This window comes from Sapajus apella, unplaced genomic scaffold, assembly GCF_009761245.1.
Source record: "Sapajus apella isolate SASKATOON/1434 unplaced genomic scaffold, GSC_monkey_1.0 scaffold148, whole genome shotgun sequence".
NCBI lineage: Eukaryota > Metazoa > Chordata > Mammalia > Primates > Cebidae > Sapajus > Sapajus apella.
In genome coordinates this window covers 311,647-339,369 of record NW_022437088.1, presented here as the reverse complement: position 1 = coordinate 339,369, position 27,723 = coordinate 311,647, and the positions used below count along the sequence as shown (strand labels likewise).

Genomic DNA, 27,723 nt, shown 5'->3' with positions numbered 1-27,723 from the left:
GCACTCCACTCTAACACTCACACGGTGTCCACATTCACACACTCCGACTCACACAGAGGCACCGGAGCCTCACACATGCGCCCGCACAGACACGCACTCGTGCTCACCCACGAGCACACACTCACGCATACAGAGTTCAGAGCACACAGTTCAGGCTCTGTCTCCCGCCTAACGCCATTGTATTCTGCAAACCGCGGCGCCACAAGGGGGGACGGGCCACTGACTGCCTGCGAGGGGCGCCCGAGAGCCCCCGGGCGGGGAAAAGGCGGGGCGGCAGGCGCCTCCCGTCCGCCCCCACGGTGACGTCCAACCTCCTCTCTGGTGTGGAGAGACAGTCTCAGCGTCAGCTTCGTCACCTGCAAACCGAGATGATAAACCGCCCGGGGGTCGCGATGCGACGGTGTCCGCGGAAGCGCTGTGAGTCCTGCTCCAGCAGAGAGCACGGAATTATTGCTGTTCTGCACCTGGTGACTCCTCTCCAGTCCCAGGAATCAGAATACTGGGGGTGGGGCCCTGCATCCATGAAACCTTAAGGCTGTGTTTATGTTAATTTGAATAAATATTTGCACAATACAGTATACAAAATTCAAAGGCTCGGTCGGGCGCGGCGGCTCACGCCTGTAATCCCAGCACTTTGGGAGGCTGAGGCAGGCGGATCATGAGGTCAAGAGTTTGAGACCAGCCTGGCCAATATGGTGAAACCCCTTCTCTACTAAAAATACAAAAATTAGCTGGGCATGGTGGCGTGCGCCTGTAATCCCAGCTAGTCGGGAGGCTGAGGCAGAAGAATCATTTGAACCGGAGAGGCGGAGGTTGCAGTGAGCGGAGACTGCACCACTGCACTCCAGCCTGGGCGACAGAGCCCACACTTCTTCGAAAAAAAAAAAAAAAAAAAAAAGGCACAGAGTATAGGTGAAGAGCTGGTTTCTAAACTCCATGACCCTGCTGCTCAGCTCCTCCTAGCACCAAACATTTATAAAATGTCTATGTATTGTACCAAAATATAAACAATATATAATCTCACCCCTTTTTATGCAAGTGATAGCAATGGTACCATACATATCACTCTGTACTGTTTTTCTTCCCCACTTAGTAATAGATCTTGGACTCTTTGCATATAGAGGCCATAAAAGGGAGGCCTCAATTTTGCTCACAATTTTATTTATTTATATTATTATTATTATTATTATTATTATTTTTTGAGACGGAGTTTCGCTCATGTTACCCAGGCTGGAGTGCAATGGCGCGATCTCGGCTCACCACAGCCTCCGCCTCCTGGGTTCAGGCAATTCTCCTGCCTCAGCCTCCTGAGTAGCTGGGATTACAGGCATGTGCCACCATGCCCAGCTAATTTTTTGTATTTTTAGTAGAGACGGGGTTTCACCGTGTTGACCAGGATGGTCTCGATCTCTTGACCTCGTGATCCACCCGCCTCAGCCTCCCAAAGTGTTGGGATTACAGGCTTGAGACACCGCGCCCGGCTTATTTATATTATTATTATATTTTTGAGACCGAGTCTTGCTCTGTCACCAAGGCTGGAGTGCAGTGGTGCCATCTCAGCTCACTGCAGCCTCCATCTCCTGGGTTCAAGCAATTCTCCTGCCTCGACCTCCTGAGTAGCTGGGATTACAGGCCTGCGCCACCACACCTAGCTAATTTTTGTATTTTTAGTAGAGACGGGGTTTTACCATGTTGGCCAGGCTGGTCTCAATCTCCTAACCTCAACCTCCTAATCTCGGCCTCCCAAAGTGCTGGGATTACAGGTGTGAGCCACCGTGTCCAGCCCTGCTCACAATGTGTAATGGACTCCCTGAAATCTATCTGTTGTTCCCTTCCTCTACTTATAGAGAGTGTCCTCCCCGGGATGGCCATACGCCTTGCTCATTGCTTCCTTCTGATCTCTTTTCAGATATCACTTTGCCAGTGAGGTCTCTCCTCACTCTAGTTAATACTTAGTCATCCCTTTGCTTTGCCCTCCATCCATGCTCTGCTTTGATAGATTTTACATTCATTAAATGTGTTCTCATCCCTAAGCTAGAGTATCAGTTCTTTGAGCGCTGAGATTTTTGTCTTTGTTCTCTGCTATATTCCTAGAGCCTAGTAGGTGTTCGATAAATAGTTTTTGTTTTATACACACACACACACACACACACTTTTTTTGAGATGGACTCTCCCTCTGTCGCCAAGCTGAAGTCCCATGCTGTGATCTCAGTTCACTGCAACCTCTGTCTCCCAGGTTCAAGCGATTCTCCTGTCTCAGCCTCCTGAGTAGCTGGAGTTACAGGCATCTGCCACCACGCCTGACTATTTTTTGTATTTTTAGTAGAGACAGAGTTTCACCATGTTGGCCAGGCTGGTCTTGAACTCCTGACTTAAGATGATCCGCCTGCCTTGGTCTCCCAAAGTGCTGGGATTACAGGCGTGAGCCACACTGCATCCGGCCTAATTTTTTGTTATTATTGTTATTTTTTTGAGACAGGGTCTCACTCCTGTCGCCCAGGCTGGAGTACAATAGTATGATCACAGCTCGCTGCAGCCTTGCCCTCCTGAGCCTAAGCGATCCTCCCACCTCAGCCTACCAGATAGCTGGGATTATAGGCATGCGCCACCACACCTGGCTAATGTTTTGTATTTTTAATACAGATGGGGTTTTGTTGGGTTTCTCAGGCTGGTTTTGAACTGGGTTCAAGTAATCCTTCTGCCTCAGCCTCTCAAAGGGCTGGGATTACATGTGTGAGCCACCATGCCCAGCCAAATACATAATTTTTGAAGGATGAATGAATGATAATAGGGCCCAGCCCTTGGCTTGAATCAAAAAGGTCCAACTCCAGCTTCTCTCCTGGGCTACAGACACTCATATTCAATTACCTGCCTCTCACCACCACCATGTGACTGAGGCCACTCTCCACTGTTCAGCCCTCCTCCTCGTGCCACCCTCTGTTACAGCTAAGTTAACTTCGTTTCACTTCCTTGCTCCCACCCCATCCTGTTCTACCTCCTTGACTCTCTGCACCTTAAAGAAAGTGAGAGCACAGTGGCTCTCACCTATAATCCCAGGTACTCCAGTGGCTGAGGCAAGAGGATCACTTGAGGCCAGGAGTTCCAGACCAACCTGGGCCATGTAGCAAGACTCTATCTCTAAAAAGATTTTTTTTTTTTTGAGAAAGAGTTTCAAAAAAAAAAAAAAAAAAAAGGGCTGGGCGCAGTGGCTCACGCCTGTAATCCCAGCACTTTGGGAGGCCGAGGTGGGTGGATCACCTGAGGTCAGGAGTTCGAAACCAGCCTGGCCAATATGGAGAAATCCCGTCTCTACTAAAAAAAAAAATACAAAATTAGCCAGGCGTGGTGGCACATGCCTGTAATCCTGGCTATCTTGGGAGTCTGAGTCATGAGAATCGCTTGAACCCAGGAGGCAGAGGTTGCACCATTGCACTTCAGCCTGGGCAACAAGAGCGAAACTCTGTCTGGAAAAAAAAACAACCCCGTGACCAGTCAAAGATTTTTTTGAAAATTAGCTAGTTGTGGGCCGGGCACTGTGGCTCACGCCTATAATACCAGCACTTTGGGAGGCTGAGGCGAGTGGATCACGAGGTCAGGAGATCAAGATCATCCTGGCCAACATGGTAAAACCCGGTCTCTACTAAAAATACAAAAAATTAGCTGGGCGTGCTGTGCCTGGAGTCCCAGCTACTCGGGAAGCTGAGGTAGGGGAATCACTTGAGCCCAGGAGGTGGAGGTTGCAGTGAGCCGAGATTGCGCTGCTGCACTCCAGCCTGGGAGACGGAGAGACACTGTGTCTCAATAAATGAATAAATAAAGACATAATAAATATAACTGCCATGGAGATTGTTTTACCTGAAAGTTTGGATCACGGCCTTCATCCATGGGGCAGAGTAAAACCATCAAGCTTGTATTGCTATCTCATAGATAAGGTTTCAAGCTATTGAACCTTCATTTAGGTGTGTGTATACATGTCTAGATGTGTTTATTTGTATGTACACTTATTGTTATATATTGTGTCTACCAAATTGGCTTATAAATAAGAGAGCACTCATAAATTAAGTAAATAAGTCTAAGCAGTATTCAAGTTCACATGGCACCACACCCAGCTAATTTTTGTATTTTTGGTATTGTGATATTGTGCTGGCCTAGAGCCAGAACCGGAGCAAAACTATTTTATAAAATGCAAAACTGTTTTTAGATAAGTTGAAATGGCTGCCCCATTCTCCTCACAATAACTACTGTCCTTGGCCTCTGTAAATAGAACTGCTAGTTTGTTCTTCAAAACTATGTAAAGCTGCTTACCTTTTCTTATCAGTAACTGCCAGAATTGCTAGCCTTTGCTTACCAGCAATTGCCAGACTAAGCAGCCCAAGCTAGTTCCATCCTGGCTCCTGTGGCTTGTAATAAGTAACTAAGCTCTGTGATTTCCACCTTAACCAGATAATGTGTAAACAAATGTTTATCTTGACTTCTGTAAACCACTTAAGTAACAAACGGAATGACAAGTCCCCTGGCCCTTGGAATGTCCGGAGACCCCCACCCTCATCTCTGCCCAGGAGGTAATTTACAGAATCCACTAGCCCTCGGAATGTCTGAAGCCTTTTCATCCCCATCCCCGCCCCTCACCCGACTCCCAAGGTGGTTTTTTCGGGTATAAAAAATCGTGGCACCCTCCTTTTGCCACCACAGGTTGGACAGATGTGAGTCCTCTGTGGTCGCCGGCATAATAAATGACCCTGCAATCTGGCATACTTTTGTAATAACTTTCTATGCTCCGGTCAAATACAACAGTATAATTTGGTATTTTTGCACTATGTTGTCCAGGCTGGTGTCGACCTTCTGACCTTATGATCTGCCTGACTCGTCCTTCCAAAGTGCTGGGATTACAGGCATGAGCCACCATGCCTGGCCTTAACACTAACATTTTTAAATATCTATGGCAGGCATGTGGCTCATGCCTGTAATGCCAGCACTTTGGGAGGTCGAGGCAGGCAGATCACGAAGTCAGGAGTTCAAGAACACCCTGGCCAACATAGTGAAACACTGTCTGTACTAAAAATACAAAAATTAGCCAGGCATGGTGGCACACACTTGTCCCAGATACTCAGGAGGCTGAGGCAGGAGAATCGTTTGAACCCGGGAGGTGGAGGTTCTGGTGAGCTGAGATTGCACCATTGCATTCCAACCTGGGCAACAGAGAATCTGTCTCAAAAAAAAAAAAAAAAAAAAAAAAGAATTGCACAAAATGCACAAACAAAGCAAAAAAGGAAGGAAAGGATTTATTGAAAATGAAAGTATACTCCACAATGTGGAAGCAGGCCTGAGCATAAAGGGCCCAAAGGCCCTGTTACAGAATTTTTGGGAGTTTAAATACCCTCTACCTGGGGTACACCTTATGTAAATAAAGAGAATGAAGTAAAGTTACAAAGTCATTTACTTGACCAATGCCCTATGGAGAGTATATTTCCGGTCATAGCTGAAGTGTGAATCGGCCTTATGTTCCCTGCCTCCAGACCCTATTTTCCTGCCTCATCTCCCCACTGAGAAATGTGATCCCTATTTACGGAAGGCAGAGGGATCAATGGTCTTTCTTCTGTAACTGCTTCATGCTGGCTTAGAGGGTAGTCCCTACCTATTGGGATCACTGAACTCTTGCCCTGCTCTGTCTAGTGGAGGCAGGGTAGCTCTTTGATGGCCAGGGGTGGTGTCTTCACCAGGAACTGGCTGGAGCCTTTGTTGCATGATAGTTGAAGCTTGAGAATAAATTAATTTGGTTAAAAGATGTAATGGGAATTTCAGGGGGTGGACGCCTATGCTGCCAAGAATGTTTTTTATACAGATTTGCAGGAGAAAAATGAAACCCGCAACAGGCATGAGTCACCACACCCCGGCTAATTTTTGTATTTTTAGTAGAGACGGGGTTTTGCCGCGTTGGCCAGGCTGGTCTCGAATTCCTGACCTCAGATGATCCGCCCGCCTCGGCCTCCAAAAATGTTGGGATTACAGGCGTGAGCCACCGCGCCCCGCCAAGGCTCATCTTTAAGCCCTTAAAACACATTACCTCGTGGTATTATCACCCTCATTCAACAGATGAGGAAAGCTAGTTTCAAGGAAGTTAACTGAGGATCAGAGATGTTAAATGATTTGCCTGAAGTTAGAGAACTAATAAGTGACAAACCTAGTCCTTGCGTTTTACTAACAAGCCATTCAGCTGCCCAGGAAGATGTCGAAAATTGTAGTAAAGGAAAGGGGGCAGCCAGAGCCAGAGCTGGGGCGTACCCCGCTTGGCTCGCTTCCAGTCGTGATGCCTACAGCCGTGCCCTCTAGGTTTCAGACCTTCCATTGGTCGTCCGTCACAGTGCGCCATGCTCACACGAGGGCCAGGAGCCAATCAGCGCGGCTCGTCTCCGCCCAGCCAGGCCACGCCAGGATGGCGTTATCCGTCCCTCCCGCGGCACGCTGGGAGTTGTAGTCTAATTATGTATTTCTGCCAATAGTGTGGAGACAGAGAGAACTACTCGACCCATAAAGCCGAGCGCGGAGTGGAGTCTGCTTTTAGGAGTACCCGCCAACTAGCGGGACCGAGCAGGAACCCGCATCCAGGAACAGGTGAGAGAGGTCGTGTGCTGGGCCTTGGAGGAAGGGAGCCGAGACCGTGCTTTGCTTCTGTAACGATACTGTGAGGCACGGGAAGCTCAGCCTGTTGTGTCAGAGTTTCTCCGTTTTGAGGGTCGGTGGGCTAGACTGGCTGGCCTTCTGGGCTTGCAGATACTTCCAAACTCTGCCTTTGTGCTTTCTGAAACCCCCAATATACCCGGACCCCGATATACTCCTTTGCTGCAAATGCTTCTCTCCCGTTCAGAGTTGCTCCGAGCCTATCTGCACAGTCCTAGCGCTTCCTGTGAGGCTCGGGACGCGTGGTTCCAGCACCCCAGACCATATGGACGCAGCACCCATGGGTTCCGACCCCAATGCTTCTCCCCATCTTGGGACGTAGCGCAGACCCTGGGCACCCTTCTCCATCTTCCAGGGGAGACCGGGGTTCTAGATTTGGCTCTGCCTCTACTATCTTTCTACCTTCTAGAGCCTCAGGTTGACTTGTGTAAAATAGGATGACTTAAGGGTCCTTTCAGCCCCTACTCCTGGGGTACTTTACTGTGTACCACGTCCTTACCCAGCCTAGTGGACGCCGTCTTGAAGGCATTGAGTTCTAGCCTGTTTATAAGTGGCAATTAGTTGGGTCTCAGTCACCCAGCCCTACTTTTTGTTTCCTGCATATCCTTCCTCTAATTGTCCCTAAGCACATTCCACAAGAGGGAGGGCACTCTGGGCCAAGGCTGGGGTGGGAGTGATCTGGGGAGCTGCCACCATGCTTCTGCCTTTGGTGCTTGCCCCTGCAGGGAGTGCTTGGTTCCCCCCTCCCTATGCCACTCCCACGATGCCCTTGTCCCGCTGGTTGAGATCTGTGGGGGTCTTCCTGCTGCCAGCCCCCTACTGGGCACCCCGGGAGAGGTTGCTGGGTTCCCTACGGCGGCCCTCCCTGGTGCTCGGGTACCCAGTCCTGGCCTGGCACAGTGCCCGCTGCTGGTGCCAAGCGTGGACAGAGGAGCCTCGGTGAGTGTGGTTGGGGTGAGGGGCTTTGGGGAGGGGAGCAGCTGGTCAGGTTTCTGACTTGTTTTTCTTCTCCTCAGAGCCCTTTGCTCCTCCCTCAGAATGAATGGAGACCAGAAATCAGATGTTTATGTCCAAGAAAAGCAGCATTTCGTTCAGCACTTCTCCCAGATCGTTAGGGTGCTGACTGAGGATGAGATGGGGCACCCAGAGACAGGAGATGCTATTGCCCGGCTCAAGGAGGTGAGGGATTCATGACTTGGGGGAGTGAGTCTTTGATTTGGTTGCTCTGTATACACGTGGGATTCACCTGTGGCTTGTGGGGGACTTTTGGCAGATGTGAGAGAAGGCTTTTACCTGAGGGACTTGAGCCCACTCTTGAGGAGTTGGGGCCTGGGCAAGTAGACTTATTCAGTCCCTCATCCTGACTTTTGGCTGTGATGGAAGGTGGGTCATCCAGACTGCTTTGCTTGAGGGTGGAGGCCTTGAGCCTGGCAAATCTGATTTTGTGTCCTGAAATCAGAAGCTGCTACCTTAGCAGAGAACTGGGAGGAAGGCAGTCTGATGTTGTTCTATCTCCCTGGGGCCTGAGTGAAATTATTGTATCATTAGAAACTCCTATTCTAGGGATGGACATGGTGGCTCACGCCTGTAATCCCAGCATTTTGGGAGGCTGAGGTCTGAGGTGGGTGGATCACCTGAGGTCGGGAGTTCGAGACCAGCTTGGTGAAACCCTGTCTCAAAGAAAAAAAAAAAAAAAATCTGAATCTAAAGGGCTTTAAAGATAAAAAAAAAAAGAAAAGAAACTCCTATCTCCTATTCCAGGATATGAACTATTCCTGTGATACTCGCCGTTTTTTTCCCATTGATTCTGGAGTATCTATTAAAATTCTTTTTATAAATGCTGTCTATCTCATATATCTGAGGGGAACCAAGGGAAAGGGGGGGTTTGCCTATACTGGAATAGGGATTAAAAGAGAAGTCTTTGCCCAGCGAGGTGGCTCATGCCTATAATCCCAGCACTTTGGGAGGCTGAGGTGGGCAGATCACTTGAGGTCAGGAGTTCAAGACCAGCCTAGCCAACATGGCAAAATCCTGTCTCTACAAAAATATAAAGATTAGTCGGGCATGATGGTGTGTGCTTGTAATCCCAGCTACTCAGGAGGCTGAGCCGGGAGAATCGCTTGAACCCGGAAGGCCGAGGTTGGAGTGAGCCGAGATTGCGCCACTGCACTCTAGCAAGACTCCGTCTCAAACAAAAGAGAAGTCTTGGCCAGGCACAGTTGCTCACGCCTGTAATCCCAGCACTGTGGGAGACCGAGACAGGTGGATCATGAGGTCAGGAGTTTGAGACCAGCCTGGCCAATATGGTGAAACCCCTTCTCTACTAAAAATAAAAAAATTAGCTGGGTGTGGTGCTGTGCACCTGTAGTCCCAACTGCTTAGGAGGTTGAGGAAGGAGAATTACATGAACCTGGAGGTGGAGGTTGCAGTGAGCAGAGATCATGCCACTGCACTCCAGCCTGGGCAACAGAGTGAGACTCCATCTCATAAATAAATTGACTAGAGTAGAACGTGCCTGGGCCCTGGGATCTCTTCTAGCTTTGCCCCAGGACTTTGGGGAAGGAGTAAAGACAGTAGCAATTCCAGAGGCTCCTTGAAGAGGAGTTGGGGTTGGGGAGGATAAAATCAGGTGGTTGGAAATGGGAGAGCGCGAGGAGAAAACTCAGTAGCTGCTATGTGGACCCTGATACCCTGTCCCTCTCCCCTTGCCCTCCAGGTCCTGGAGTACAACGTCATTGGAGGCAAGTATCACCGGGGTTTGACGGTGCTGGTAGCATTCCGGGAGCTGGTGGAGCCAAGGAAACAGGATGCTGATAGTCTCCAGCGGGCCCTGACTGTGGGCTGGTGTGTGGAACTGGTGAGAGGCGTCGGGGAAGGGAGATGTTTCCTGCGACTTGGGTGGGGATGGGTAGGAGGGACCTGAAACTTGTCTCTGGTTTGTGTTTGTCTCTAGTGTGCTATGGCCAAATTTAGAGTGAATCACTGCATGGGTTAACTAATGTGGGGAGACTCTTGCCATTAGGTACAATGGTGGCTGTGGATAGGGTGGATAGGGTGGTCTGGGGCCTCGGAACTGGGCAGAGTGGTGTCAACTCTTTGCTTTGAGCAGAGGACCGCCATAAAAATGACAGGTCTTCCAAAGGCTGTTCTGAAGCACAGATTGAAAACTGGCAGCTCACTGATAGTTTTTGAAAATGTTTTAAAATTAAGTCTCCTAAATTTAACAAAGAGATTTTACACTGAAACCTAGATTTCTAGCATGACTTGGAAAATTGTAAGGCCTGAGTCCATGTTCCTGCATAGCAACAGTTGGCTGAAGCTGAGTGGATGCAACTTCCCCAAGACCCAGGGCATGTGCTCTCCTGTGTGCTTTCTCTGATTTGCTCCCACCCCTACATCCGCTTGTCTTCTATGCCAGCTCATCTTGCTCTTGAAGTTGTATAATTTGCTTGCATGGCCTAAAGCTTTCATTAGTGACAGGGGGATTGGGTTCTGGGAGGGGTGCCATACCCGAGGAGGGTGGCAGTGAGCACGAAAGGGAAGAGCATTCAGAACTTTGTGAGTGACAGTGATGCTGAGTTCCTGTCCTGAGAGGAGCAGCTGGCTCAAGGGAAGATGTGCTGAACACAGTCAGCCTGGGCACGTTCTTGGTATGGGTGGAGTAGGTCCTGCCTGTCCTATGGGTGGTGGAAATTCCAGTCTGGAACTTGTCAGGGAGATGGTTCTGAAGAATAGGGATTTACTTCCAAGGAGATAATAGGAGGACCATGGCATCCAGGGAGAGGGCAGCATTTGGGAGGCTGAGGTGGGTGGATCACCTGAGGTTGAGAGTTCGAGACCAGCCTGACCAACGTGGAGAAACCTCGTCTCTACTAAAAATACAAAATTAGCCGGGCATGGTGGCCTATGCCTATAATCCCAGGTACTCGAGAGGCTGAGGCAGGAGAATCGCTTGAACCCTGGAGGCAGAAGTTGTGGTGACCCGAGATCATGCCATTGTACTCCACCTGGGCAACAAGAGCGAAACAACTCCATCTCAAAAAAAAAAATTCTTTTTTTTTTTTTTTTTTGATATGGAGGTCTCACTCTGTCACCCAGCCTGGAATGCAGTGGCATGATCATGGTTCGCTGCAATCTCTGCCTCTGGAGCTGAAGCAATCCTCCCACCTCAGCCTCCCAAGTAGCTGAGACTATAGGTGTGTGCCTCTACCCAGCTAATTTTTTTTTTTTTTTTGTAGAGACTAGGTTTTGCCATGTTGCCAAGGCTAATCTTGAACTGGTGGCATCAAGTAATCCGCTCATCTTGGCCTCCCAACATGCTGGGATTATAGGCCTGAGCCACCGCGCCTGGTCTAAGGTTTTTTTTTCGAGACAGAGCCTCACTCTGTTGCTCAGGCTGGACTGCAGTGGTGCTATCACGGCATACTGTGGCCTCAACCTCCTGGGCTCAAGCCATCCTTCCATCTCAGCCTCCCAAGCAGCTGGGACTACAGGTGCCTGCCACCACACCTGGCTTTTTAAAAGTTTTTTTTTTTTTTTTTTTTTTTGTAGAAATGGAATGTCACTATGTTGCCCAGGCTAGTCTTGAACTCCTGGGCTTAAGTGATCTGCCTGCCTCAGCCTTCCAAAGTGCTGGGGTGAGCCACTGTGCCTGGCTTGGGTTTTTTTTGTTTTTTTTTTTTTAATTTCCCTGATAAATAGAAAGTGCTGGTGGGGTTAAGAATCAGGGCTAGGAGGCAGAGGAAATTCGGGGAGGCCATGGAATTAATTCTCTTGGAGACCAACATGGTTGAGTGGTGGTGGCTGAAACGAGATTGTCCTTGCAGTCACTCTTGAGAGGCAGTGGATCAGTGGCTTTGGGGAAACCATGATACTCCAAATAAACACAGAGTAAATTAAACATGTGCCTTCGATGTGGAAAGCCTGGGACTTCCCTACTACCCTTCTGGGGTTAGGTCAGAGGTGAAGGTGCAGATGGATGCCTCCTTCCCTGAGCACCCTGCCTGGAACAGTAGCAGTGATTGCAATGGTCCTTTTCCCACAGCCCATGCTGGAGCTGTGACGGGAGGTGTTGCATGCTTCCTCTGCAATGTGGGTCCAGTACAGCACACAGGATTAGGATGGGATGAAGTTTTAGAAACCATGTCTTCTGCCCCAGCCTGAGTGACGGAGTGAGATCCTGTTTCAAAAGAAAATAACAATAAAAATAAAAACCTGGGTATAGGGTCAGGTGCATTGGCTCACGCCTGTAATCTCAGCATTTTGGGACACTAAGGCTGAGGTCAGGGGTTCGAGACCAGCCTGACCAACATGGTGAAACCTCATCTCTACTAAAAACACAAAAATTGGCCAGGTGTGGTGGCACATGCCTGTAATCCCAGCTGCGTGGAAGGCTAAGGCAGGAGAATCGCTTGAATCTGGGAGGCAGAGGTTGCAGTTAGCCAAGATCACACTATTACACTCCAGCCTGGACAACAAGAGCAAAACCCTGTCTCAAAAACAAAAAAGTAAGTAATAAAAATCAAAACCATGTCTTGAGCTGGGTGTGTTTGTGTGTGCCTATAATCCTAGCTTTTCAAGAGATTGAGGCAGGAGGATCACTTGAGCCCGGAGTTCAAGTCCAACCTGGGCAACATAACAAGACCTGTTCTCCTTAAAAAGAAAAAAAAACCAAAAACCCAAGGCCAGGTGGGCAGCTCACAAGTTCAGCCATTTGAGACCAGCCTGACCAACATGGTAAAACCCCATCTCTACCCACGTGCCTGTAATCCCAGCTACTCAGGAGGCAGAGGCAGGATGATTGCTTGAATCAGGTAGGCAGAGGTTGCAATGAGCCGAGATCATCGCTCCTCTGCACTCCAGCCTGGGTGACAGAGTGAGACTCTGTCTCAAAAACAAACAAACAGAATCCAAACCATGTTTTAAAAAGGTAGTGCATGGTGGCTCACGCCTGTAATCCCAGCACTTTGGGAGGTCAAAGCAGGCAGATCACTTCAAGTGAGGAGTTCGAGACCAGCCTGGCCAACATGGCAAAACCCCATCTCTACTGAATGAAAATACAAAAGTTAGCTGGGCTAGCAGTTGGTGGTGGTGGGCGCCTGTAGTCCCAGCTACTTGGGAGGCTGAGGCAGGAGAATCCCTTGAACCCGGGAGGTGGAAGTTGCAGCAAGCCCACATAGTACCACTGCACTCCAGCTTGGGTGACAGAGTGAGACTCCACCTCAAAAAAAAAGAAGCTCTTTAAGGAACCAAAACATATAGCCTGACTGACTGCAGGAAGTGTCATGGGGAATGTTAGAGTGTTTTATTTTTAATTTCTTCATCAGACAAGTGTTTAGGAAACTCACTCCAGGGCAAGTGCTGTGCTAGGCTCTGCGGATGCCAAGAGGGAAAACTTACTGTCCCTGCCTCCACGGAGTTCATGGTCTAGTGGGAAACCCGACACGTTCAGGTACCTTCAAATGGGCGTTCAGAGGAGTAACCCTTTGCTAACCTTTAAAAATGTTTAAAGGTGTCTAAGACCCGTAGGTCAAAGTCAGATTTCAGTTCCAGCTGATTAGACCTGCACCACAAAGGGGTTCCTGTAGGCGAGGCTGTGTCCCTAGTCACCGAGGTATTCAAGCACAGTGCTGGGGGCAATGTGGGAATATCTTCTTTTGTTTAGGAAGTAATGTAAAGTCAATTGCATGAACAGATCCTTAAGCATTCATTGAGGTTTTTGGCAGGAATGGAGCACGGCGAAGGTGTTCCTCATCTCCCTGACACCAGGCATGATCTAGCGCTGATTAGAGATGTCAGCGATCTGCTCTAGTCTCTTACCTAAAACAAGAGTGTTGTAGTTTCGTTTCATAGACAAGGGGTCTGAGCCAAACAGGTTATGTCACTTTCCAAGTCCCCATAGCACAGAAGTCTTCTGCCTCCCCATCCTGACCTTCCCAGCTCATAGGAACTATCAAAGGCAGCAGCTCTGGCCTGGGCATGGTGGCTCACGCCTGTAATCCCAGTTACGTTAGGAGGCTGAGGCAGGAGGATCACTTGAACCTAGGAGTTCAAAACCAGCCTGAGGAACATGGTGGGACCCTGTCTCTACAAAAATTAAATAAAAAAGAAAATTAGCCAGGCATGTGGTGTGTGCCTGTGGTCTCAGGTACTCAGGAAACTGAAGTGGGAGGTTCACTTGAGCCTGAGAGGTAGAGGCTACAGTGAGCCGTGATCACACCACTGCACTGGACAACAGGAGACTCTGTCTTCGCCAAAAAACAAAGCAAAACTATATACAGATACAGATATAAAGTAGCAGCTCCATTGCTGATAGAAGGGACAGTAATGAGGAGCCCTGCAGGTCTTATTCCACTCTTCCTAGCTGCAAGCTTTCTTGCTGGTAGCAGATGACATCATGGATTCATCCCTCACCCGCCGGGGACAGCTCTGCTGGTATCAGAAGGTAATGGGGGCAGTAAAGTAGCAGTGGGTATAGGGACAGGCCACAGGGAGGTGGTTACATATGGCCTGGTTGAGGTGTTGGGGTGATGGCTTTTAGTATGAACCGAGGCTAGAGATGGATTGCTTGTTTTTCTCTCTGCCATCCCAGCCAGGTGTGGGTTTGGATGCCGTCAATGATGCTCTCCTTCTGGAAGCATGTATCTACCGCCTGCTGAAGCTCTACTGCCGGGAGCAGCCCTATTACCTGAACCTGATTGAGCTCTTCCTGCAGGTGTGCTGCAGACAGGGCCCCATGCCCAGAGGCTGCCACTGGTAGCCTTGGCCTCTATGGGACACGCTCATCTAGCTGGTTTCAAGGCACAGGATCACAGGGGTCCTGGGAGGGAAAGAAAGGAAGGAAGTTGGGAAGTGGCAGAAAGGACTTCTCTGTCCCTGTGTGATTAGAAGGAAGGGTGGGTGATAAAGGACTGTGTGTATGAATATGGACCTTGAGTTTTGGGACCTTCTCTTCTGTTGCCTTTCTGATTCTGCCCAGTTGTCAGCTGTTACGGGATGTTGTGCTCAGGATATCAAGGTTTCCCATATCTGGAGAAAGGCTGGCTCATGGGCTGTCTTCGTCTTCTTTAGAGTTCCTATCAGACTGAGATTGGGCAGACCCTGGACCTCATCACAGCCCCCCAGGGCAATGTGGATCTTGGCAGATTCACTGAAAAGAGGTGAGGGAGAGGGCGAACCAGACACAGCAAGGGAGGGTGCAGGATGCGGACTGCCCTCCTGAGGAGTTTCTCTTCTCCCCCTACCCAGGTACAAATCTATTGTCAAGTACAAGACGGCTTTCTACTCCTTCTACCTTCCTGTAGCTGCAGCCATGTACATGGTGAGTGAGCCTCCTCACCCCTCTCCGCCCTGCTGATGGGGGGGCTTTTGGACAGGAAGGCATACAGGAGGCAACGTGAACCCTCTGCTACCCCTGGTGAAGGGCTGTGTGACCTTGAGCAAATCAGTCTCGCTGAGTCTCTTTCCTCAACCGGGGATAAAATTCCTACTTCACAGGACTGTTCTTTAAGCAAGTTGGCTGGGTGTGGTGGCTCACGCCTGTAATACCAGCACTTTGGAAGGCTGAGGTGGGTGGATCACCTGAGGTGAGGAGTTCCTGACCAGCCTGACCAACATGGAGAAACCCCATCTCTGCTAAAAATACAAAATTAGCCAGACGTGGTGGTGTACGCCTGTAATCCCAGCTACTTGGGAGGCTGAGGCAGGAGAATCACTTGAACGCAGGAGGCAGAGGTTGTGGTGAGCCGAGATCTAGATTGTGCCATTGCACACTCCAGCCTGCACAACAAAAGCGAAGCTCAAAACTATCTCAAAAAGAAAAGAAAAGATTAAGCAAGGCTAGGGATATGAAAGTGCTTAGCCCATAATAGGGGAACAATAAATCCTGCGTCTGAGTATGGGTAGGCGTGCAGAGGAGATCATCCTGGTTGAGGGAGAAAGTGGGTTAAAGGCAGTCAGTGGGATTAACTGCCTACCCTGACCTTGCTTCTCCACATTTCCTTTTCATCTTGAAAGAAGTTGGAGATGGCCGGGCGTGGTGGCTCACGCTGTAGTCCCAGCACTTTGGGAGGCTGAGGTGGGTGGATCACGAGGTCAGGAGTTCGAGACCAGCCTGGCCAGCATGGTGAAACCCCATCTCTACTAAAAATACAAAAAAAAAAAAAAAATTAGCCGGGCATGGTGGTACATGCCTGTCGTCCCAGATAATTCAGGAGCCTGAGACAGGAGAATTGCTTGAACCCACCAGGCAGAGAGGTTGCCGTGAGTCAAGATCGTTTCACTGCACTCCAGCCTGGGTGACAGAGTGAGACTCCCTCTCATAAAGAAGTTGAAGGTAAAAATATTAGGAATATGGATCAGAATGAGACTTGGGGACTGACATTTGTGAGGGAAGAGACAGGCTGAACACCTTTAGAATGGATTTATCTCTGTTAGGACTCGCAGGAAGGTCTAGCCAAAAATAAGTGGGATTGTGGTTGGATCATCAGTCAAGGAGTTTCTAGGTCAGGGAAGCCAAGATATCTGAAGAGAGGAGAGATTTGGGGCTGCAGGAGGGCAAGACTCCACGGGAGAAAGCAGCCAGGAATATGCAGGCACCTCTGGGGTTTGGCTTATTAACTCCCCTTTCCTTATAGGCAGGAATTGATGGCGAGAAGGAGCATGCCAATGCCAAGAAGATCCTGTTGGAGATGGGAGAGTTCTTTCAGATTCAGGTAGGAAGGCAGGAGGCAGCTGCAGGGAACAGGCACCAGCTTCACTCCTCCTCTGCCTGGGAGCCTCATCCCTCTCCTTTGCTGCCCCTCCCCCACCCAGGATGATTACCTTGACCTCTTTGGGGACCCCAGTGTGACTGGCAAAATTGGCACTGACATCCAGGACAACAAATGCAGCTGGCTGGTGGTCCAGTGTCTGCAACGGTCCACTCCGGAACAGCGCCAGATCCTGAAGGTGCTTGAGAGCGGGTGGTGGGTCCCTGAGCTGGTGAGAAAGGGCCAGAGCAGTGGTTCCTAACTGGAGGCAGTTTTGCCCCCGAGGGGACATTTGGCAATGTCAGCAGACATTTTTTGTCATCGTCATCACAACTCTGTGTGTGGTACAGGCATCTAGTTGGCAGGAGCCAAAGATGTTGCCAAACATGTAACACACAGAACAGCAAACATCGCCCCCAAACAGGATTATCTGGTCCCAAATTTCAATTGTGCCAAGGTTGAGAAACCCTGGAGTAGAGGATGCTGTGGTCTGAGCCAATATGTGGGGAATATTTGGGATGGTGAAGGGAAGCTTGGGATCTTAGCTATCTAGAGACACTTGAAAATTGGAGGCAGGAAGGGAGTGGGTGGCTTTGGAGATGTTCTGGAATATGTGAATGAAGGGAGCTGGGGCGGGGGGGGTGTCCTGGAGGCTCTGGGGAAGGCCAAGCCTGGTTTCCTGTCTCCAATCCCTTCCAGGAAAATTACGGGCAGAAGGAGGCTGAGAAGGTGGCCCGAGTGAAGGCATTATATGAGGAGCTGGATCTGCCGGCCGTGTTCTCGCAGTATGAGGAAGACAGTTACAGCCACATTATGGGTCTCATTGAACAGTACGCAGCGCCCCTGCCCCCAGCTATCTTTCTGGGGCTTGCGCGCAAAATCTACAAGCGGAAAAAGTGACCTAGAGACTGCAAGGGCGGATAGGAGGCTCTCAATAAATAAATTATTGTGTAATTTTGTGGTTCTGTTCATGCTTGGCCCAGCCGGAGTCTGGTTCTCTCTAGAATGCTCGGAGTGGGGTGCTGGGAGGACTCGGTGCACGGAAGCAGAACCCAGGGGCCTTGGCACCGGGGCCCCTTGGGGCCAAAAGCTTAGGATACAGCCAACCCGCTGGGCGGGTGACACCAGACGCTAAGCGCTAGGGGCGGGGCCGAGCTACGCCACGCCCATGCGCGAAGGGGTGCAGCTGCGCGGCGAAGAGTGGGTTGTCCTAGAGCCCCTCCCCGCCTGCTCTGTGCCCCGCCGGGCGGGGACCGTGGGAGCCGCGGACAAGCCCAAGGCCGGAGCGGTTCCAGGAGGACCCTGGTGAGGAGGGCTCGGCCCATGGGTGTAGACCGATAGACCAGGGTACGCGGGGCGGGGCCGGACAAATGAATAGAGAAAGGGTGCGGTGGTGGCTGAATGATGGAGACGGATGCGGAGAGAATGGACACACCGCTGTTCCAAGGGGCGAGGGCGCAGGCTGGAGCCCAGCCGAGGCAGCCGGCGGATGCGGAGTTGAGAAGCTGACGGCTGCTCCATCCTTTTCTCCTCCAGCCGTCACCCTTTTTCTGCATTTACCAGGCAAACTCTGCGTATTGCCCCACCCCCATCCCCTGCCTCCTTTCAGGGCATCTGGGTGGGTCTCCTTGGGTCCCTTAATCTGGGAGTAAGGGGTAGGCTGGAGGTCAGGGCCAGTTTGCGGCAGCAGGGACCCGGCAGTCCATTCTGGGCCCCGACCTCTTCCAGGCCTCCACCCCTCTTCGGAGATCCAGAGCGCAGCCGCGTTCTCTTACCCTCCCCGCTCCATTCCCGGGGGGTTACATTCGACTCCACCTGCAAACACTGCAGTGAAAACTAATGGCCAGTCGATTGCGATTTGCATCTCATTGAAATATCTTTCAAAGCAGTCAGAGCCTTCAGGCCTGCTGCTGCCGTCAGTCACCTCGGTGTCCTTCCCGCAGCTCTTGTCCTCACTGGCTGGGCTTCGCCACCCCTGTCTTCTAGGTCTTCACCTGTGGTTGCCAGGTAGGTGGATGTGAGAGACCCAATCCTCCTGGTGTTCTAGAGGCCATCCCATCGCCGCTGGCACAATGCTGTCCCCTCAGAGAGCTTTACTCTGCAACCTCAACCACATCCACCTCCAGCACGTCTCCCTGGGCCTGCACTTGTCCCGCCGTCCTGAGCTACGGGAGGGGCCCTTGAGCACACCCCCTCCCCCAGGAGACACTGGGGGCAAGGAGAGCAGGGGTCCCTGCAGTGGCACCTTGGTGGACGCCAATTCCAACAGCCCAGCTGTGCCCTGCCGGTGCTGCCAAGAGCACAGTCCGGGCCTAGAAAACCGGCAGGACCCGTCACAGGAGGAAGAGGGGGCTGCCTCCCCCTCAGACCCAGGCTGCTCATCCTCGCTCAGCTCCTGCTCAGATCTTAGCCCCGATGAGTCCCCTGTCTCTGTCTACTTGCGGGACCTCCCTGGTGATGAGGATGCCCACCCTCAGCCCAGTATCATCCCCCTGGAGCAGGGCTCCCCACTGGCTTCAGCAGGCCCTGGCACCTGCTCACCGGACAGCTTCTGCTGCTCTCCTGATTCCTGCTCCGGAGCTACTTCTTCACCCGACCCTGGCCTGGACTCGAACTGCAATGCCCTGACCACCTGCCAGGACCTCCCTTCCCCAGGCTTGGACGAAGAAGACGAGAGCGCGGAGCAGGATCTCCCTACCTCGGAGCTCTTGGAGGTGGATGACGGGAAAATCGACGCTGGGAAAACGGAGCCCAGTTGGAAGATTAACCCCATTTGGAAAATTGACACAGAGAAAACTAAAGCTGAATGTAAAATCACTGAAAACAATAACACTGGTTGGAAAAACAACGGGAATGTTAACTCTAGCTGGAAAAGTGAACCTGAAAAATTTGACTCTGGTTGGAAAACCAACACAAGAATAACTGATTCTGGCTCGAAAACAGATGCAGGGAAAATTGATGGAGGATGGAGAAGTGACGTCAGCGAGGAGCCGGTGCCCCACCGGACAATCACGTCCTTCCACGAGCTGGCCCAGAAGCGCAAGCGGGGCCCAGGGCTGCCCCTCGTCCCGCAGGCCAAGAAAGATCGCAGTGACTGGCTCATAGTCTTCTCCCCCGACACCGAGCTGCCCCCGTCGGGGTCGCTGGGCGGCTCCTCTGGACCTCCTCGGGAAGTCACCACCTTCAAGGAACTCCGGTCCCGAAGCCGGGCCCCACCCCCGCCAGTCCCGCCTCGAGACCCCCCAGCAGGCTGGGCTTTGGTCCCGCCCCGGCCCCCACCCCCACCTGTCCCTCCCCGAAGAAAGAAGAACCGACCAGGACTGCAGCCCATAGCGGAAGGGCAGTCCGAGGAGAGCCGGGCTATCAGCCCCGCAGCTGGTGAGGAGGCCCCAGCCGCGAAGGAGCCGAAGGAGCCGGGCGCGCAGGCCGGCCTGGAGGGTAAGAGGTTGTCAGAAGCGGGAGGAGGGCTGGGCTTCGGCCGCTCACGCCTCCTAGCCTTCCAACCCCGCCCCCTGTCTTCCCTCCATTCTGTGTCTCCCATCCTCCGGGGCCCTTCTACCAGGGAGCGCTCCGGGAAAGGGAAACTGGTCATTGGGTTACGGGACTAACTCTTTGCTCCCTCTTTTTCCCGCCCCTCCTTGCCTGGCTGCCCATCCCGCTGCCCTCCTTCCCTCTGCGCCTGGCCCCGCCAATCCTGCCTGCAGCCGGTCCCCTCCTGCTCCCTCCGCCCCTGGTTTTCCGGTTCTCGGCCGACGGGCGCCCCCTGTTGGAGGGTGGGGGCGCGGGCGCAGCTGGGTCTCTGCTCCTGGCGCCTCTGGCCGGGTGGCCCGGCGCCGGGCTGCGGCTGCTGGGGGCGCCGACCCCCCCAGAGGAACAGCTGCTGCCGATCCGCCTGTCCCCAGTGGGAGCCTATTCGCCTCCGACTCGGGGAGCCTTGCCCTGCCTGGCCAGCCCCGAGCTGGCACTGCTGCTATCCCCGCTCTTTCCCAGAAGTAGCACCTTCCCCGCCGCGGCTCCCCCACCCCGCCAGGTACCCGCCCCCCCGCTGCCACCGCAACCTCGTCCGCCGAAGGCCCCTCGCTGGACCAGGAGCCCATCGCCTCAGCCCAGGCTACGTAAGACGGACCCGGGCAAGCCCCGCGGGCCACGCCTCTGGCGGGCCACCCCGCCCACCCCAAAGCCCCCTCCACTCTCGTCCGACCCCGTTTTCGCTTTTTTTCCGGGGTTGCTTGGCTTGGTCCCGCCCTTCAGTTTCGGCCGACTCCAAGCAAGTTAGTTGGTCTTGGGGAGTCTGGCCACGTTCCTCGTGGTGGAGGGGGGAGCTGTTGCCCTTTCTGTTCCGTGGCCCGGTCCCCTCTCCCAGACACGCCTGGGCATAGTGGACGCGGGCTTACCCAGCCTCCATGCCAAGTCTAAGGGGGTCCCAGCGAGTCTTTTGTTAGGGACTTTGGGTCACACGGTCCGTGGAATTCCTTGGGCTATGCAGCTCGGGCCTGTCCCCCACCTTGTTCTGGATGGGTGGAGGGTGAAGTTCCCGGGAGCTCATTGGTACTAGAGGTTCTGACCACGTCCTCTCCTCGAGTCCAGTCCCACGCCAGCTGAAGGGGCACCCTCCGCCGAGGGGCTGCTATGGGATCCGGGTTTCCCCTTTCCGGCGCCTTCCAGCCTCCCAATCCTCGGGTCTCGCCTGCCTCCGTCTCCTCCCTTTTCCCCTCTGTCTGTCTTTCCATTGGGCCATACCGCCCACGTGCTCTCCCGGGCCCCGCAGGCTGGACGCGGCCCTGGGGCTGTGCGCAGGGCTGCTCCTCCCTCCCGCGCCCTGTCCTCTCCGGCCCTACAGGCCTAGCGGGGTAGGCGGGAGGTGAGCGTGGCCATCCCGCTCCCGGATTTCCGGGATCCTGGAGGGGGGGGGGGGCGGCTGTGGCCTGAGGGAGGGCACCGGGAACCGGGGTGGGCCTGGGGACACCTAGTGCTGGGAAGTGGCAGGATTTCTCTCGGGAGCCCGGGTCGAGCTGCCCCGTGCTCCAGGCGGCCCTGCGCCTCATCTCCCCAAGACCCTTCGGGGACAGAGCGCTGCAGACCCGCGGGAGACAACTTGTGCGGGAGCCCGGAGTCCTCGGAATAACCCTTGGTAAGTGTCACCACGTCCTTCTTCCCTTACCCCAGTCCGTAGTTCGTGGTCGTTCGCCGGTGTCCCCGGGGCCCAGCGGCTGTGGATGGCAGAAACCCAGAGTGGGACTGGTCAGCTGCAGGAGCAGAAGAAAGGTAGGGCACCCTGACTCCCGACCCCGCGCTGCCGAAGGAACCACCCCTCGCCCCGGCCCTGCTCTCTGGCTGTCAGGAGCCAGTCTCTCCACGCCTCTCGGGCAAGCCTGGGTAGGGGCGCGGCCTCCTAGCGTCTTCCCTTTTCCGCCCCTCCAGGTCTCCTGATAGCTGTCAGCGCCTCCGTGGATAAAATCATCTCGCATTTCGGGGCCGCCCGGAATTTGGTGCAGAAGGTGAAGGTGGCTGGGGGGAGGCTGTTGGGGACGAGGAGAGTCATGGAGCTCCGCGGGGGGTGCGGGAACGGTTGGCAGGAGGTGGCTGAAGGGATCTCTGGACCCATCCGCATCGCGCCGCCTCCAGGCCCAGTTGGGTGATAGCCGGCTGAGCCCGGATGTGGGGCACCTGGTGCTGACCACCCTCTGCCCGGCCCTCCATGCCCTGGTGGCGGACGGGCTGAAGCCTTTCCGGAAGGACCTCATCACCGGGCAGCGCAGGAGCAGCCCCTGGAGCGTGGTGGAGGCATCGGTCAAGCCAGGTGAGCTGGGAGGGCGTGGGACCCGACAGTGCACAGGGCAGGGCCGGGCTTGGCTGACTTCACCCCACGTTCTCAGGCTCCAGCACCCGCTCCCTGGGAACCCTGTACAGCCAGGTCAGCCGTCTAGCTCCGCTGAGCAGCAGCCGTAGCCGCTTCCATGCCTTTATCCTGGGCCTCCTCAAGTGAGTTGCTTTCTTCCCAGTGCCCTTCCCACGACCTGGGACCGCAGGAGCGTCATGGGTGGGACACAGGAGTAGTGCCTGACGTCCCCAGAGAAGGCCTCCCCTCTTCCAGTCTTTTCTCCCGTCCTCCACCTCCTTGAACTTCCATTCCCTTTTCTCCCTCAGCACCAAGCAGTTGGAGCTGTGGTTTTCCAGCCTCCAGGAAGATGCAGGTCAGAGGCTCAGATGGGAGAGGATGGGGCTGATGGGCTGAGAGGACGGGAAGGAAAGGGTTCTTTCCTGCTGGTTCCCACTGGTGCCAGAATACCATTAAGCCAGATCTCCGATCTTATTACTCTCCTAATTGAAACTCTTCCACGGAGGCCCGTCGCCCATAAGATGAAAGACCCAAAGCCTTGGCTGTCTGGCCTGTGCCCTCTTTCCCTGAAGGCCAGGGCTTTTCCTGGTCTTGCCAAGTCTTCCCACCCGGCCCTTCTCGCTCCAGGGCCCTGCGTATGCTGTTCCTCCACCTAGAATCAGCCCCCCTGTCCCTCTTGCTTCCTCATTAACTGTCATTCATCCTTTGAGTCCTTTCCCAGTGATGCCCTACCTTTACCCTCAGACTAGGCCAACCCTCACCCCGTTTGTGCCTCTATGGCCCTCTTGTCCTCCTCTGTAGCCTTTGCACTGTCACTGAGTTACTTGTCACCACTTGCTGTGTGTGTGTGTCTTCCTATTTGGGCTAGGTTCCATGCAGGCAGGGATGTCAGTCCTAGAGCCCACCACATCCTTCCTCCTCTCTGCCCCTGTGCCCAGCAGAGTGAGGCCTGGGAGGATGTGTGCTGAGCAGTGGTCTGCTCTGGGGGTCCTCTGGGACTAGGTCCAGGGCAGGAGCTGATGTTGGCCTGCTCTTTTCCAGGCCTGCTCTCCCTCCTGTACCTGCCCACGGGATTCTTCTCCCTGGCCCGCGGTGGCTGTCCCTCCCTGTCCACAGAGCTGCTACTCCTGCTGCAGCCATTGTCAGTGCTCACCTTCCACCTGGACTTGCTCTTTGAGCACCACCACCACCTGCCCCTGGGCCCACCTCAGGCCCCTGCCCCTCCAGGCCCACCTCCGGCTCTGCAGCAGACTATGCAGGCCATGCTGCACTTGGGGGGCCGGCTGGCCCAGAGTCTTCGGGGGACTTCCAAGGAGGCTGCTCCAGACCCCTCAGACTCCCCAAACCTTCCCACACCAGGGAGCTGGTGGGAGCAGTTGACCCAGGCCTCCCGGGTCTATGCCTCTGGGGGCACTGAGGGCTTCCCTCTTTCCCGATGGGCACCGGGGCGTCATGGGACTGGAGCTGAAGAAGGTGCACAGGAGAGACCCCTGCCCACAGAGGAAACGGCGCCAGGCAGGGGCCTTTGGCTGGGAAGGCTATTTGGAGTGCCTGGGGGCACCACAGAAAATGAGAGTGGAGCCCTCAAGTCCAGGTAATGGGGTACCTTGTCCTCTCTAAGACCTTCTGACTCTCTCTGATCTCTTAGTGGGCTCATTTGAAACTGTCTAGTGATGATCCTTTAGGGCAGAAGGTGGCAGTCTGTTTTTCTACAGCCATGAGCTAAAAATGGCTACATTTTAATGGTTATATTAAGTGCCTACATAATGATCTCGATTTTCTCCCTTGGCCCTAGGGCCTAAAATACAGTTATCCCTACTTACATGTGGGGAATTCGTTCTGGGACCCTCACATACACTCAAGTCCGAGCATACTCAGTCGATGTGTAGGAAAAGACAGCCCTCGCGGTACATGCGGGTTTCACATCCGAGAATACTGTATTTTCTGTTCGGTTGAAAAAAACCTGCATATAGGTAGACCTGTGCATTTGAAACCTGCTTTGTTCAAGAGTCAACTGTCTTTACTATCTGGTCCTTTAGAAAAAAGAAAAACAGCCTGGGCAACATGGTGAAACCCTATCTCTACAAAAAAGTACAAAAATTAGCTGGGCATGGTGGCAGAAAAATTGCCAACCCCCGGCCTAGCATGCTGGCTCACTCCTGTAATCCCAGCACTTTGGGAGGCCGACACGGGTGATTAACCTGAGGTCAGGAGTTCGAGACCAGCCTGGCCAACATGGTGAAACCCCGTCTCAAAAAAAAAAAAGAATTGGGGCCGGGCGCAGTGGCTCAAGCCTGTAATCCCAGCACTTTGGGAGGCCGAGGCGGGTGGATCACGAGGTCAAGAGATCGAGACCATCCTGGTCAACATGGTGAAACCCCATCTCTACTAAAAATACAAAAAATTAGCTGGGCATGGTGGCTCGTGCCTGTAATTCCAGCTACTCAGGAGATTGCCTGAACCCAGGAGGCGGAGGTTGCGGTGAGCCGAGATCGCGCCATTGCACTCCAGCCTGGGTAACATGAGCGAAACTCCGTCCCCAAAAAAAAAAAAAATTAAAAAAAATTGCCAATCCCTGCTTCAGGCCTCAACAACTGGTGGCTCTTTAATGGTTCGAGATACTCTCTAGCGGCCCTTTAATCCTGATCATGTGTAGGCCCTGATGGGTCCGTAGGCTCCTTGTGATTTGTGGTGGTGTGGGCCTTTGTTGTCATCTCCCTAATCAGCCTAAAGTGCCTGTGTCCAACAATTACCACCTGCTCTCAGAAGTGACTAACCCCTGACCTCTTTTGAACCACAGTTAGGCCCCTTAGCCTCTCCCTCCCTCCAAACCCCAGGGTTCTTGGGTTTTTTGGGGGTGGGTTGACCTGTGACCCTATGTCCCTTCTTTTAGGAGACCATCTAGCTGGCTGCCCCCAACAGTGAGCATGTTGGCTCTTGTGAAGCGGGGGCCACCTCCCGAGACGCCTTCTCCTCAGGAGCTTGAGGCCTCAGCACCCAGGATGGTGCAAACCCACAGGTAAGGAGGACTGGGGAGAGTGCACGAGTGTGTAACCATGTATGCTACCACAGCATGGATGGGAGACAGTGTAAAAATCCCTGGGCTTTAAAATAAGACAGTGCTTAGTGTGCACTGCAGCTTTTCTGTTATCGTGTGACACTCATTTGTCTGAGCCTTGGATTCCTTTTTTTTTTGAGATGGAGTCTCGCTTTGTCGCCCAGGCTGGAGTGCAGTGGCACAATTTTGGCTTACTGCAACCTCCGCCTCCCAGGTTCAAGCGATTCTCCTGTCTCAGCCTCTTGAGTTGCTGGACTATAGTCACCCCCCCACCACGCCTGGCTAATTTTTATATTTTTAGTAGAGACAGGGTTTCAACCATGTTGGGCAGGCTGGTCTCGAACTCCTGACCTCAGGTGATCAGCCCGCCTTGGCCTCCCAAAGTGCTGGAATTACAGGCATGAGTCACTGTGCCTGGCCAGGATTCTTTCTGTAAGAGGATATGATACAATACCTTTTTTGTGGTTATAGAGACTAAACATAATTTTTTTGGCTATTTTTTTTAGTGAGACATAGTCTCACTCTTACCCAGGCTGGAGTGCAATGGCATGATCTCGGCTCACTGCAACCTCCACCTCCTGGGTTCAAGTGGTTGTCCTGCCTCAACCTCCTGAGTAGCTGGGATTATAAACACCTACCACCATGCCTGGCTAATTTTTGTATTTTTAGGAGAAACAAGGTTACACCATGTCGGCCAGGCTGGTCTCGAACTCCTGACCTTGTGATCTGCCTGCCTCGGCCTCCCAAAGTGCTGGGATTATAAGAGTGAGTCACTGCACCCAGCCTTACTTGTGTTTTAGAGAGATCTGACTGCTATGGGGAAAACAGGGCTGGGGAAGAGGTTGAGAGAGATTTATGCAAACAAGTTAAATTGTCCAGAGAGATCGGATAGAGGCTTAAACTAGGATGGTGGCAGCAGAGTTGAAGAGAAAAAGTACATGGGGGCTGGGTGCAGTGGCTCACGCCTGTAATCCCAGCACTTTGGGAGGCCGAGGCAGGTGGATAACCTGAGGTCAGGAGTTTGAGACCAGCCTTGCCAACATGGTGAAACCCCGTCTCTACTAAAAATACAAAAATTAGCTGGGCATGGGTGGCAAGTGCCTGTAGTCCCAGCTACTCGTGAGGCTGAGGCAGGAGAATTGCTTGAACCCAGGACATGGAGATTGCTGATATCACACCACTACACCCCAGCCTGGGCAACAGAGCAAGACTCTTTGTCTCAAAAAAAAAAAAAAAAAAAAAAAGTAGATGTAGTAGCAGTAGATCCAAACAAGTTTTGCTGATGGATTGGATCTGTGGCATGAGATCCCCAGGTTTTACCAGGAGTAAGTGTGGGTAGAAATTGGTGCTGTTTACCACTATAGGCAACATGAAGAGGGACTGGTTTTGAGGGCGAGTCATTTTGTTTGCATATGTTGAATTTGAAGCACCAGAGAGAAGTGCAAATAGTGTCAAATAAGCAGCTGAAGTGGGTTTGGCACTCAGGAGAAGGCTGAGGCCCCAGATAGAATCACCATGTTGATGAATGGTTCTTAAGTCTCTTCCAGAGCCCAGTCAATATTCACTGAGCCGAATCCACAAGGGCACTCTTTAGAGGTGAAGCCTGGGGACAGCTGGGCACCCTCACCTCACTTCATTCCAGCATCTTCCTCTGGCTCCCCTCAGGGCAGTTCGGGCTCTCTGTGACCACACTGCTGCAAGACCTGACCAGTTGAGCTTCCGGCGTGGGGAAGTGCTGCGTGTCATCACCACAGTGGATGAGGACTGGCTCCGCTGTGGGCGGGATGGCGTGGAGGGTCTGGTGCCTGTGGGGTATACCTCCCTTGTTCTGTAGCCCTGGGACCCTTTCCTGCATATATGTCTCCCTCCTGTCACCTGGGGATGGCCAGTGAACACCATCCCAGAAGCATTTTCCCTGTCTGCAAAATGACATTTTTTCCCACATCTGTTTCTGCTAATATTTAAAATAAATGTTCCTTCTTCCCTCCTATGCCCACCTGTAAGGTGAAATCTGCTCTTCTTCCAAATATATAAAAAGGGAATTGCCTTCCATGCAATCCCTTTCCTTTTTCCCATCTGTATAAGGGAATGTCTTCCTTCCTATCTGCAAAATGGAAATCTAGACCTCCTACTTCATCCATAAGTGGACTGTGCCAGTACAATCCATGCCTCAGCCCCCAAGCCTAGGACCTCACTCCGTCCTGTGTATGGAATCTTCCCCACGCCACCTCTCCCACATTGCCTGTATTGATAATGTACTCATGCTGTACTAGGTGCTGAAGCCTGGACACCCCTGGTGGGTGGGCCTGTGATGATGGTCTGCATCCTTCCTCCTTTGTCCCAATAAAGTATGGGAGTTGAATGTGTGTCTTTCACTGTGGGTTTCAGGACATAGGCTG

At 52.8% G+C, this 27,723-nt stretch overlaps 3 protein-coding genes across 12 annotated transcripts; 2 read left to right on the top strand and 1 right to left on the bottom strand.

Annotated features, from left to right (window-relative positions):
• The first annotated feature begins 298 nt into the window (after positions 1-298).
• Positions 299-17,381, top strand: FDPS (farnesyl diphosphate synthase). 7 transcript variants are annotated; one of them, XM_032264969.1, is made up of 12 exons: positions 299-417; positions 6,501-6,612; positions 7,404-7,617; positions 7,695-7,857; positions 9,395-9,535; positions 14,042-14,122; positions 14,270-14,392; positions 14,749-14,837; positions 14,926-14,998; positions 16,314-16,391; positions 16,492-16,626; positions 17,127-17,381. In XM_032264969.1, exons 3-12 carry the CDS (start codon positions 7,442-7,444, stop codon positions 17,325-17,327), a joined length of 1,260 nt encoding a protein of 419 aa, XP_032120860.1. In that variant the 5' UTR covers positions 299-417; positions 6,501-6,612; positions 7,404-7,441; the 3' UTR covers positions 17,328-17,381. The 7 variants fall into 7 exon arrangements, with proteins under 7 accessions (XP_032120860.1, XP_032120864.1, XP_032120861.1 ...); XM_032264973.1 differs by lacking the exon at positions 7,404-7,617 and having other exon boundaries at positions 301-417; positions 7,716-7,857; XM_032264970.1 differs by lacking the exon at positions 7,404-7,617 and having other exon boundaries at positions 301-417.
• LOC116541093 (putative uncharacterized protein RUSC1-AS1) lies at positions 16,857-18,414 on the bottom strand. The gene is given in 2 exon segments (XM_032264976.1): positions 16,857-17,790; positions 17,793-18,414. Coding segments are annotated over 2 exon segments (771 nt in total). The 5' UTR covers positions 18,292-18,414; the 3' UTR covers positions 16,857-17,518.
• RUSC1 (RUN and SH3 domain containing 1) lies at positions 17,635-27,686 on the top strand. Of its 4 annotated transcripts, XM_032264964.1 has the most exons (11): positions 17,645-17,732; positions 18,414-19,865; positions 20,132-20,542; positions 21,594-21,692; positions 21,849-21,925; positions 22,053-22,227; positions 22,304-22,409; positions 22,575-22,621; positions 23,308-23,860; positions 25,160-25,285; positions 26,990-27,686. In XM_032264964.1, exons 2-11 carry the CDS (start codon positions 18,500-18,502, stop codon positions 27,156-27,158), a joined length of 3,129 nt encoding a protein of 1,042 aa, XP_032120855.1. In that variant the 5' UTR covers positions 17,645-17,732; positions 18,414-18,499; the 3' UTR covers positions 27,159-27,686. The 4 variants fall into 4 exon arrangements, with proteins under 4 accessions (XP_032120856.1, XP_032120855.1, XP_032120858.1 ...); XM_032264965.1 differs by lacking the exon at positions 20,132-20,542 and having other exon boundaries at positions 17,635-17,732; XM_032264966.1 differs by lacking the exons at positions 17,645-17,732; positions 18,414-19,865; positions 20,132-20,542 and adding an exon at positions 20,684-21,288.
• Positions 27,687-27,723: the final 37 nt, after the last annotated feature.